Source organism: Mytilus edulis, chromosome 6 (genome assembly GCF_963676685.1).
Source record: "Mytilus edulis chromosome 6, xbMytEdul2.2, whole genome shotgun sequence".
Taxonomy (NCBI): Eukaryota; Metazoa; Mollusca; class Bivalvia; order Mytilida; family Mytilidae; genus Mytilus; species Mytilus edulis.
Genome location: NC_092349.1, coordinates 74,998,588 through 75,011,271, shown reverse-complemented (window position 1 = coordinate 75,011,271; position 12,684 = coordinate 74,998,588). Strand labels below are relative to the sequence as shown.

The following is a 12,684-nucleotide window of genomic DNA, read 5'->3' as shown; positions in this document are numbered from 1 at the left end:
AATACTTTGTTAATGATAAGTCGCCATACTAGTTTGATTCAAAGATACTTTTACACAAAACTTGTTTGAAGAGATTACATTTTTTTATTTTAGAATTATCTAACATTTTATAGCTTGCAAGGCAATCGGTACAGTGAATGTCCTGGTATGGATATCTGTAGTCTTTTGCCGTACAAATTATTTTTAAAAGAAATGATATACCACGATTATGTCGTTGATGTTGAAGAATTTTGAAAAAAAAACCAGAAAGAATGTGTATGCAAGGTTTTAACGAAAAGTAAATTCCGATTCGAAATTTTTAATTCGTCATTGTTGGCAATTAGAATCATCATCATCATACTTTATTTCCTCCTGTAGGAGATTGACATAAGACAAAATGCATATATTATTGACAATCACAAAGTTTTGAAATCACAAAATTAGAAGTATCACTATGTTAATATTTTGAATGGAAAATTAATTACAGTTTACAGTATTTTAGTAAGGAACATCTTTCGTTAAGGACTTTCAAATGATGCTTCGTATTAAAATGTCACAGAGATCTTCCCGATTGCCAAGCTGAAAATATGAGAACTACTTGTCTGATTTTGAAACCATTGTGTACACAAACTTGTAACACGTCAATTCTGTTCATCGGCTATATAGTGAAAGTCTCTGTGATTTAAGTTCTGTACACAAACAAATTTTGTGGTTCAGTATATCTGAGACTACTATAACACATAGATTGGTCACTCTCGATTTCCCTATTAAACCGGCTACACTCAAAAAAGCTAGCTGCGTTAATTTAACGTAGTTTCGTATTTTACCGTTAGCAGACGACATGTAATTGTTCAATTAAAAAGGAATAATACAAAGCAAAATATTATTTTCAATGCTGCCATTATTATGCCTATTATTATATGAATATTATTATGATTATCCTACTTTAATGATTATTATATTATAATAGTTTATAATAATAAATGTATTTTAATAGTTTTTCATAATAAACATGTTTTAAAAGTTTTTAAAATAAGCTATGCGACTATGATTAAGAATGGATTGTTAATTCTCATAAATCCGACAAACGAAGTTGTTGAAACATCCCGTTTATTGTATCCAATCAAGGAATCATATAAACAATCCCCCGATCAAATATACAAATGTTTTACCTGTTTTACCTACCTGTAAAAACAGGTGCATTTGTGAATTGGCTGGGATATAGTTTTGATACACGTATACACATGCTAACTAAAAATGGAATTAAGATATATAAATCTCATTATCGATACTATTTAATATTTTTTTTAAATTTTCATGAATGATTGAAAAAAAATGGAAAAAGGCTTCTGTTTTTGTTTTTCCAAATAAAGGTTAATTACGGCTGAAGATTACGGCCACTGCGGCCAAAAAGTATAAAAGGAAGGTTAGGATGGTTATTCATTAGAGAATAATGGATGAAAAAAAAACCCAAGATTATAGAATAGGAATAGTTGAAAAGTAATCGATTGAAATTTAGAACCGAAAAAAATATGCCCCAAAAAAGATTTATTACCAAATAATCGTTTTTATTTGCAAGCAATGTTCTTTACCCTTTAAATCAGTCTAGTATGCTTTGTAAACAAATTGGGTTTTTACCCCAATCAAATTATTTTCCAAATATAAATTTAATGAGAATGTATTTCCTTAATTAAAAGGGTCAATCATTTCAATCAATTTTGATCAGGTTTTTACAAACAATGTAATTAGCGGCAATCATTTAAGAAGAAAATGTCGTTAAAAGTAATTGAGTAATTCCTTGGAACAAAGCGGCTGAAGGAGTTAAAACTTCAGAGGGTGCATTAAACAAACATAAGCCCTACAAATTATATATATATCTTTATTAGCCTCCCTAAGGAGAGATAGTGATATCAATACAATATAATAGCATAACACAATATATACAAATTTGAATCGAAAAAAAAAAAAAAAAAAAAATACATAAATGAAAAATAAAAAATAGTAATAAGAATAATTGAAACTACTTTCAACTTAATTCACATTGTAAATTCGGATTGAGAAGGGGAAAAAAAAAAAAAAAAAAAAAAAAAAAACCACACAAAACTTTGAACTTAATTCATATTGTCAATTAGGAATGAGAAAATGTTTTGCAAAATCTGTAAACATATTTGACACATAAAAATTGAAAACGTTTTTTCTGCTCACAGTCTAGTTCAAATTCGGTTTCGCATGAGAGCAAAATGTAACAGAAATCTTCGTCATTTAAGGATCCAAGAAAGGCACTGAAAGTTATTGGATTTAAGCATAGAAGCTCGCACCAGAATTCATCCCGAATGTCGGATAAATAGTCACATGACGAAATTGCGTGAATACACGGGTCGGTGAAAAGTTTACCACATTTATTGCACCGTGTAAATACTAACCTTGTATTAGTATTATTGTCTATCATTTTTAGTCACGGCTGCTAAATCATCCGTTTAGACTGGAAAATGTTTGTTTACAGCCTCCTCGCCGGGTATGCTTGCAGCACATGGTTACCACGTGGTACGGCTGCAAGTATTTACCAACAATTTATTTCTTTACAGTGCAAGGGAAACAACTCCAGTCTAAACGGGCGACACCAAAAACAAATAATTCGGTAGATATATATTATTTACCTTTTTTTCTTAGTTTTTTCATTTCTAAATATTGGCTTTTTAATAGTTGTAACAGAGCTGGAGGGTATCATTTATCAGTTTATGATTTCTAAATATAAGAAACATAACCCTGTTGAATTTGACAATATACGGCACTAAAACTTCTACGAAAGTTTTTATTTTTAAAGTAGTACGTACACTAAATCAAGTACTACCAAGATAGCACTCTCTGGTATACATCTATACTGTACATAACTGCAAACATGAACACTTACAATTTATTACACACAAATATGTTACAACAATACATTATAGATTCTAATTATACATACACAGTAATTTATATATATTTTTTCTTCTCAGAGAACGTAAGTTTAAGAAACTTTTATAAGTGAGGGTGCTATCTTTAAGTCAAATTCAATATACAGAGAATCACAATTTACCAAGGACGTACGAGCCGCGGTATAATTGTATTAATGTGTATACCATGTACGGGAATATGTCAGACCCCTTCTACGATCTGGGGCGTAGCTGGTTCCCTTTGAAGTGCACGCCAACCAGGGGGGGGTTTGGAGGGGATTGTCCCTCCAAGATTTTTTTTTTGGCTAGACGCAAAATGGTGCGTTCTGACGGCCTAAAATTGATTTGATTAGCAAATTATTAAGACTGTATTTGATCATTTTTTATTGAGAAACATCCTGAATATTTTTCAAAAATCTGCCCTTCGTTTTTTTGGCTGCAACAAAAACGTCCATGGCCTTGTCTAAATTGACCTCAAAATCACGGTGGAACCCAGAGCCGATAATCTGTCATTTATACCAAAAAGGTCTGCAATATCAAGAGTGGTTTGGTATAGCTCGTTCCAAACATTATCATCATTTTGCTCGGAACGCACCATTTCAGTAACGGACTAGTACTGCGGAACTTGGCTTGATGAAGTCTTGAAAGGCGATTTTATTTTATTTTAAATGCGTTGACGCCTTAATATTTCGTCGACAGGAAGGTGTCAAAACAGAACATTATGAAGTAGCCCTTCAAAACAATAATTTAAAGAGGGAATTCAGATTTGTATTTACCGTTATCGTAATTTACATATAAAAGAGGGGTGAAAGATACCAAAGGGACAGCCAAACTCATATAAAGTTTACTGTAATTCATTAAATTGTTCAAAACTAAAGTTGAGAGATAAAAATGGAACAAAAGTCAATTGGTCATTTTTTTGCCAAAATAATGTACGAAATTTACAACCCTTATCTAAACAAACATGTGAGTTTACAACCCCTGCAGCCCTGTTAGTTCAACGATGCGCATTATATATTTTTTTAATTGAAATGGAGTTAATATAGATCAATATACTTGTCGGAAATTTGAAGGTGTGGACATCTTTCCATTTGTCGGGCAAAAGTTGTAACTTTACATCTTTTCCTAAGAATTCGAATCTATCAACAAAGAAATATCTTGATAAGATGGTCCCAGATTTTTTTGTACTGGCTTTGACATGACACTGATGTGGCATTAAGCTAAGTTCAATCATCGTCAATTTTTGACGTTTCAGGGGTCTAAATTGTCCTGATTTGTTGCTGGGTGTGTTTCTGCATGACTATCACTGTTGGTAGGCGTTTTTGTGAGAGATGATAAAAATGTCTAACGTTTGCCCTTTACTTAGGCTTGTCAGTCCTTGTCACGCTTTGAACTGTTTATGTATTCACGGTTTTATACGCTGCTTTTTACGTCCAGTACCAGAAGAAAATTCTCGCAAAAAAATTAAAAACGATTTCGGTCAGGGTTGATTTTACAGACGGAAATATTATTGTGACGTTATTAAAATAGTTATACTGTATTGTTTTCTACTTTGCTTGGTTAAGTTAGATTTAATATTTTTTACTCGTTTGTATTTTTTTAAATTTTTCGGCGTATTAAAATTATTTTTTTAGACCCCGCGATGTGCACGCCATGGCGTGACAGCGTATATGGAGCTACGCCCCAGACGATTTGCATATTTGTAAAAGTCAGATATGTCTATTCAAAAGTATATGATACAAGTATTTACAGTTTTCATGTTTAAAAAACAAACACACCTACCTACCAAATCAATTAATACTTATAAACAAAGAAGGTTAAGTTACAAATAATGGAATAATAAGCTCACATATATTTTTCTTCGTGATAAAAATTAACCAATAGATAATCAAGATAATTAAAATACACACTATAGCTCAGATTTAAATAACAAGATTAATTAAATTTAAGGGGGAAAAAAAAAACTCACAAAATTTCTATAATATGAATACATAATATAGGCTAACACCTAAATAATGAAAAAAAAAAAATTTAAAACATTTACTTGAAATGTTTTTATATAAGGTAATCTGGCGCAATACCCGCAAGGGTAGTCGCCATTAAATTCTATTTAGTAGTAGTAGTCACCCTTTTCACTTCACAATGTCCTCTAAAAGTGACTTCTTATCTTGGGATGACAGTGATCTCAATCTTGATCTTTTACTTGGGGATTTTACCGCATCAGATATTGAATCTGAAGATGACTACGTCCCGCCTGCAAAAACCGCAAAACCCCAAAAAGAAGCAACAACTGCTAGTGCAAATAACACTGAACGTCAAGCTTTATATCAGTGCTCCGATTGTGACAAAACCTATTTTTCAGTTTCTGGATTCCGTGGCCACTTAAGAACAAAGCACAGCCTAAGCAGCATTAAAGGTATGTATTCTAAACATTTTTTTTTCATACCCTTCTCAACGTATTTAGCCCAAGAAAGTTAAGTGCAGAGTATACTATGAAATATAAATATTCTAAACTGTTTTCCTCAAATTTTGTGTTCAATACCACATCTCCAACGAATTGTGTTAAAACAACCTATTGTCTCAAACCAACGAAGCTTTGTGATATGATATGAAAATAAGAAAATGGGTATGCCTCATTGTAGTTTAATTATAGGTTACCGTCTCAGTTTCAATGCGGAGCTATGGCTCACATCGAAAATTAAAAATTACCATGGTAAAAAAAATCCATCGGGAAAATCGTCCTGACTTGTATATACATAACGAGAAATTGAAATACTTCTGAACTAGAATTAAATTAAGATGGAAAATAATTATTTTTATAGTTGAGTACTGCCCAATAATCAATAGCTGACTGTCAGTGGCAAATATTTCTAGCACTTTTTTTTTTGTATATTTCAAAAGTGTATACCTTATTCATATATTGTGTAGGTTAAAATGTTATCTTGTCCCATATTGTTTGCGTTTTGATTTGTGTTTAATGCAACAGTGCAATACCTAAGTGTCAAAAGAGAGTTTTTCCCGACCTTTCACATATTTTTAAGGGGTCTCATTGGGGATTCCAATCCCGGATCCCGCTTACTGTTTTTTTTTTCAGATGCCCGTATCCCGCTTACTGTTTTTTTTCAGATGCCCGTATCCCGCTTACACTATGTACGTAAGCAATTCTCATTTTTTGTCATTTCCCGGGTCCCGCAAGACCATTTCCCGTTTTCACGACTCAATAATTTGACTTTCACGTTTCTCGCTTACGAAAAATCGGCAATTCCGCGTCACGCTTAGATCCCAATTAGACCAACTTTAAAGGTTCCTATATACAAGTTGATAGGACGTTCCGTTGGAATAGGTAACTTTTTCACGCTATGCCTTAAAACTTTGCCTGTACTCAGAGTAAATTTTGAGGTGAAAATATGGCCATTTTAGCCATAGGGTCCACATGAACCTTTATTCCAACGGAACGTCCTATCACCTTGTATATAGGAACTTGAGAGGATTCCCGAGATTATTATGATTATCAATTCGACCCGCCACAGAATACAGGGGGGTCTCATTGGGGGTTCCGATCCCGGATCCCGCTTACACTAAGTCCCGTCTCGGCTTCAATACGGAGCTATGGCTCACATCGAAAAATTAAAAATTACCATTGTAAAAAAAATCCATCGGGAAAATCGTCCTGACTTGTATATACATAACGAGAAATTAAAATACTTCTGAACTAGAATTAAATTATGATAGAAAATAAATATTTTTATAGTCGAGTACTGCCCAATAATCAATAGCTGACTGTCAGTGGCAAATATTTCTGGCATTGGGTAACCGAAAATTAGCTACATCGGGTGGGATAGGTTACGTTTTGACAGAAGTTTTATGACTAACACCTTTCTAAATATACTCATAGTTGAAAAGTGAATTATCTCAAGTAACTATCTTCCCATTTAAATGTGTGTATATATATATGTTTAAGTCTAGAGAATTATTTCTTTTCTCCATTTGACAGGTCCTTATTTTTTCGTTTGTGTACCAAAATGAACTTATATTATTTTAAAAAAAGAGCAGCTCCAGGTTTCTGGACGAATAAGAGATATTCCAAATGCAGAAAATTTTACTATGATGAAATAAAACAAATAATCACTTTTAAAAAAAAGCATCTAAATATGCTTTGATCATTGTTGAAGGCCGTAGGGTGACCTAAATGTTAATTTCTGAGTCGTTAGGTCTCTTGTGAAGAGTTGTCTCATTGGGAATTACACCACATTTTCTGACAAATAATCAATAACTGACCGTCAGTGGCAAATATTTCTGGCATTTCAGTAAGCGAAAATTAGCTAGACCATGTGGATTAGGTTGCGGTTTTACACAAATTTTGTAACATACCATTCTAAATATACTCATAGTTGAAAAGTGCATTGTCTCATGAAACTTACTTTCCATTTACATGTGTATTTTAATCTAAGAGAATTATTCTTTTTTTCATTTGGCCGGTCTTTACTTTTCTTTTGTGACTTGTAGTTTTTGTGTACCAAATGTAGTAATTTCCTTTAAAAAAAATGCAGCTCCAGGTTTCCTGACGAATCAGAAGAGATTCCATAAAACAATTAATTACTGTGCAAACTGAAACATCTAAATATTGAACCATACCAACTATACTTTGCTCAATGTTGAAGGCTGTAAGGGGGCCTATAGTTGTTAATGTCTGTGTCTCATGTGACGAGTTGACTCATTGGCAAATACACCACATCTAATGTTTTAACCGCATAGACAAGAAACATTTGTGTTTCATTACAAAGTCCTTATGGTTATGAAATTAACAGTATTAAATACAGATTATTGTTTTAAGTATAGTATGTAATTATATCGCTCATGGTGCTCCAGCCATTGCCACTTTTGTAAGCAAAACCATCGAATACAGTTGTATAAAAAACGGCCAAAACAAAAAAACTTTTACTACAGAACATTGAAAATGAGGTCAAGGTTAGATCACACCTGCAAGTTGGACATGTACACCTTACAATCCTTCCATACACCAAATATAGAATACCTATTGCGTATAGTGGTCATTAAACCATTCCAAATGAACTTTTGTGCCTCGGCCCAATCCTTACATTATTTTTATGTATAACTAAGACATTAAATGAGTTTAAAAATAAAAGAAAACTTTATTTTTCACCATTGAATAATTATGTACAAATCTAAATACAATGAATCAGACAAACTAATATACAATACATACAGATTATGTACAAATTTAAATACTAAATGCAAACGTACAATTAAAACAGACTTCTGAAAAGGAGATGTTAGTTGGTCATTTGAATCCCTGGAATTTATCCGCGCATAAAGCACTGTTTGAAACGGAACAAACATAAACAAATCCAGTAAATTCTCAAACCTTATTAGTCTCTGAAATGATAAATGTCTAATGAAAATGTATACATTAATAACGGTATTTTTATTTTCTTTCAGTTAGTGAATGCAGAATAAGCAAGACTAGCCACTCAACCCCAACTCAGACTAAATTCTCATTAAGTGACCAAGAATTCGACAAGATACTGTCCGACTCTTTCACAAGTGCCATAGAATCAATCATCAGCTGCCCATTTCGCAATAGTTCATCATCTATTAAAGGCAAAAACATTATAAAACTTGCTACAATTTTAAAAGACAAGCAAGAGCTAAGTGACTCAATCCTAAGTGCATTAAGTCCATCTTTTAAAGGGGTTATAAGTTCATCAGAAGGTTCATCAAATAGTGACTTAACAGTTAATGAACAGCTATTCAGCAGTTATTATAACATGACTTGCCTAGACAGCATCCAAACTCTTCTTTTTAATCTACTGACCACTGAAATTAACTCTAATGAAATAGATGACAGCATGCCTATTAAACCATTTGTTGCATTGCTACAAGACCGCATCTTTAAAGAGCTAATAAAACAAAGAGCCACACTTTACACAAGAAAATCCAAAGAACCAACCAGCCTATCAGAAACTGATCAGTCCATTCTGTACTACTTGTCCGGCTACATTATTTGCTTTCCACTCACTAAAGTATTGTAAGAAATCGTTTAACAGGTACTGTAATCTTTCGTCATCTTCTGAAGTGTATGGTGCTACATTATTGTTCCTTGTGTTTCTGGCTTCATACAAACTCCTGGTGTTCAAACAATCAAAGAATTTGTTCATGTGTCTGATAAAGCAGACTGTTTCACTTGTATCTGGACCGTACACCAATTCCAAAGCATTAGCAACTGTTGAACTCAAAACTTGTGCTGCTAGGGACACTTTCATGCACCCAAAAGATGAAATGTCAATATGGTTTTTTGTCAACTTTGGACACAACCGTAATCCCCCGGAGCAATGGTCCTTGAAAAGGTTAACAATGTGCATCCAAGAAATGTTTTTATTATTTTTCCACAAATTTCTGGATTTCTTGTGAGAAAATGAGTTGCTCATGCAGTTCCTGGCTGTCTTTAGAAAGTGTGGAGCATCACTAATGAAATAGATGTGTCGTCCGTCATCTGCATATCGGTTTAGAGATCTGTAAACAATGCCGTTTTGGTTATTGGCATGGAGACGGATAAATCTTCTGTTTGGTGATGCTCCATCTGATGTTATAAATAAGACTTTCAGTCCTGCATCGAGTTCTAAAATTTCAACTGCTTCCCACAAAATGGTAAATAGTTGGTCTGCTGTTATCCCTGTTGTAGCGAAATGGGCCAAGGGAAATTTCAGGTTATTCGCAATACCACGGACCATTATCACCAGAACATTTTTGGCCATTTTAGGTGCTTCTTCTTTTAGTGACTGTTCAATGTTTTGTATCGAATTACCGGTCTGGTCCAAGTTCACGAAACCTATCAGCTCTCCAGAATGCTTATCATAAACAAGGTCTTCTTTGATACGAATTTCGTCATGCAGGATGCCAACATACTGCTGCCACTCCTCAGTCAGGTTCTTCTGTTTGATCTCGGTTGCTAACGCCTCCATAACATTTGGATTGTAACCAACGCCTGGCTTTATAACGTGACTGTAATCATAAAGTAGTCTCTCACTTGGCAAATTAATAAACCCCGAGTGTCGCAAAGCATCATAGGTTGAGGCCGACTTGCTCTTCAGATAAAGACACCATTTTATCATCATTGGGTGCCATCTCATACCTTTTTTGTCTTTCAATCGGTTGAATTTTATTTGCTGCTCCCAGAATAGACGCTGGTAGCTACTGTCATCTGGATATTGCCTTTTTATTTCTTCACTTTGGTTTTTCATCAGTGTTGAGAAGTCCTTACTATCTGAATCCAACAGACTTAGTCCATTTACTTGTATAGCATGCTGTAATTTCTTCTCTAAGTTTTTAACCCTTGTCTTCAAGTCTGTTGATAGAGCTGTTAGTTGTTTCAATTTGGTCAGCTTTTCACTCTCTGTCATAACTTTATTTCCCTTATGTGATGACAACCAATTCTTTTCTGGTGTTGGAACTTTTGTTTTCAGACGATTCTTTTTTTGTGAAGATTCTTACGGTAGGCTTGGCATCTCTTACATCTTTGTACGTCTGACAACAGAGTGCAGTAACTTGACCTTATTGTACTGTTGTAGTGGAAGTCTTTGCGATATGCACCTAAATCATCTTCTCTAAAGCCTGCAGAAGTTGAAGAAGGTTTATTACCATAGTAACCAATGGGCAAATTGTTCTGGAATTCTGATTCTGGGTTTCCAATGCAAACTTGGTAGCATGATGCAGCTGTGAGCAGCTTCTGAACATGATGTTTTTTTAAATACTTGATTGGTAGGCCAGGTGTGTTCCATATAACATGACTTTTTGGTAACTGTACTCCATGAACAACTATGTTAGCTTGAAAATTGTCATCAATTGTGATGCACGTCTTCACTGTTGGTTTATCTGTATCATACAACTCAATATACCTTAAATACTGTGACATTTTTACCATTTCAAAAGTTCTGTACACATTCAAATTTTGCTGACAGTCATTTTTAAGCATGTAGAACCTTTCTTTTGATTTCTGAAGTACAAATTCATCTAAATTGATGTCTGCTTGGTAACGGTGTATATGGTCCAAAACAACATAAAACTCATTCCCAAGTATACCATCACTGTCAACCATTTCGGTCATGTTGTCTTGTCTTGTAACTGTATCATCATGAAAATTAGGAATTTCCCAGAACTGTTCGTCTTTGTCTAAAAAAAAAAAGAAAAAAAATTAAAACAAGAACATGTGTTTGAACTAGTGTTGTCAAATTGTACACTTTTGCCTAACCGGTTACTCGGATAATCGTTCGACCGATTAACCGGTTAACCGGTAGTTTGAGTTGGTGCTTGCAAGCCTTATCAATAGTACCCTACACATTGATATAAGATGTGGTATGATTGTCAATTTGACAACCTGTTATCCAAGTCATAAATTTATGCTTTTAGAATTGAAGTTTTTCCTCTGGCATTATCAGGCTTGTCTGTGAGGATTCTTGCGAAGTTTGACTTTTAATAAGCAACTACACCGTATCAACTATAGCGTTTGTACCAACTTCAGATTGAAAAATAAAATAAAAAAACTACTTGATGTCGTGGAATTGAATATGTTTTAAAATGATTATTCTTTCTTTTTCACTTGTTGTCTCCGAAAATGGTGTGGATTGTTTCATTTTGAGTGATTAATTATAAAAAAGAAGATGTGGTATGATTGCCAATGAGACAATTCTCCACAAGATATCAAAATTACACAGAAATCAACAACTATAGGTCACCGTACGGCCTGTTTCTTTACTTTGTTTGCATGTTACTCTTACTATCACGTATGCATTGAGCAAATTCACATTGGTTTGCATTTCACAATTTTTGAGTTAGCATTTCATTTAAAGTACCACATATTCCTTTTTCTTTTTATATGAAAACCATTTCCTATGAATAAATTTTGAATAAGAATGAAAAAGAAAAGTGTCATTTTCATATTTAAAACAAGAGTGATCATGCTGAAATGTCTCGCCTTCTTTACTAACCATTGATATCATGTTGACAGTCCTAAGTATAAAGCTTTATTACAACTGTCACATAAACTTAACATTAACCAAGAGATAACTAAACAAAGGCGCATGAACCCTGAAAATCAGGTCAAGGTCAGATTAAACATGCCTGGCAGACATTTACAGCTAACAATGCCTCCAAACAACAAATATAGTTGACCAATTACTTATAGTTTATGAAAAATAGACCAAAACACAAAAACTTAACACTGAGCAATGAATCGTGAACATGAGATCAAGGTCAAATAAAACCTGCGCAACTGACATATAGATCATAAAATATTTCCATACACCAAATATAGTTCACCTATGGCATAAAGTATTAGATAAAAAGACAAAAATTCACAAACTTTAATTTAACCACTGAACCATGAAACTGAGGTCAAGGTTATATGACACCTGCCAATTGGACATGTACACATTACAGACTTTCCAATTTGCCCTATTGCTTACAATATCTGAGATATGGACTTGACCACCCGAACTTAACCTTGTTCGCTGATCCATGAAATCAGGTTGACGTCAAGTGAAAACTGTCTGACTGCCACGAGGACCTTGCTAGGTACGCACATACCAAATATAGTTATCCTATTACTATAATCAGAGAGAATTCAACATTACAAAAAAATTTTTAACTTTTTTTTCAAGTGGTCACTGAACCGTCGCCGTAGGATCACTATCCCTATGTCGAGCTTTCTGCAAAAAAAGTAACAGGCTCGACAAAAACCATGAAATTGGGG

The 12,684-nt window shown here is 33.8% G+C and overlaps 1 protein-coding gene and 1 long non-coding RNA gene across 2 annotated transcripts in view; one reads left to right on the top strand and one right to left on the bottom strand.

The window, feature by feature from the left end:
• Positions 1-12,684, top strand: part of LOC139526809 (uncharacterized) — a 32,941-nt gene that overhangs the window by 15,853 nt on the left and 4,404 nt on the right. The gene's annotated exons all lie outside the window — the stretch shown is intronic.
• LOC139528968 (uncharacterized) lies at positions 8,894-10,390 on the bottom strand. Its single transcript, XM_071325213.1, has one exon. It carries the CDS (start codon positions 10,334-10,336, stop codon positions 8,894-8,896), a length of 1,443 nt encoding a protein of 480 aa, XP_071181314.1. The 5' UTR covers positions 10,337-10,390.

Coding starts and splice junctions, on each gene's coding strand:
- LOC139528968 (XM_071325213.1), bottom strand. CDS start 10,336: ATGACAGAGAGTGAAAAGCTGACCAAATTGAAACAACTAACAGCTCTA.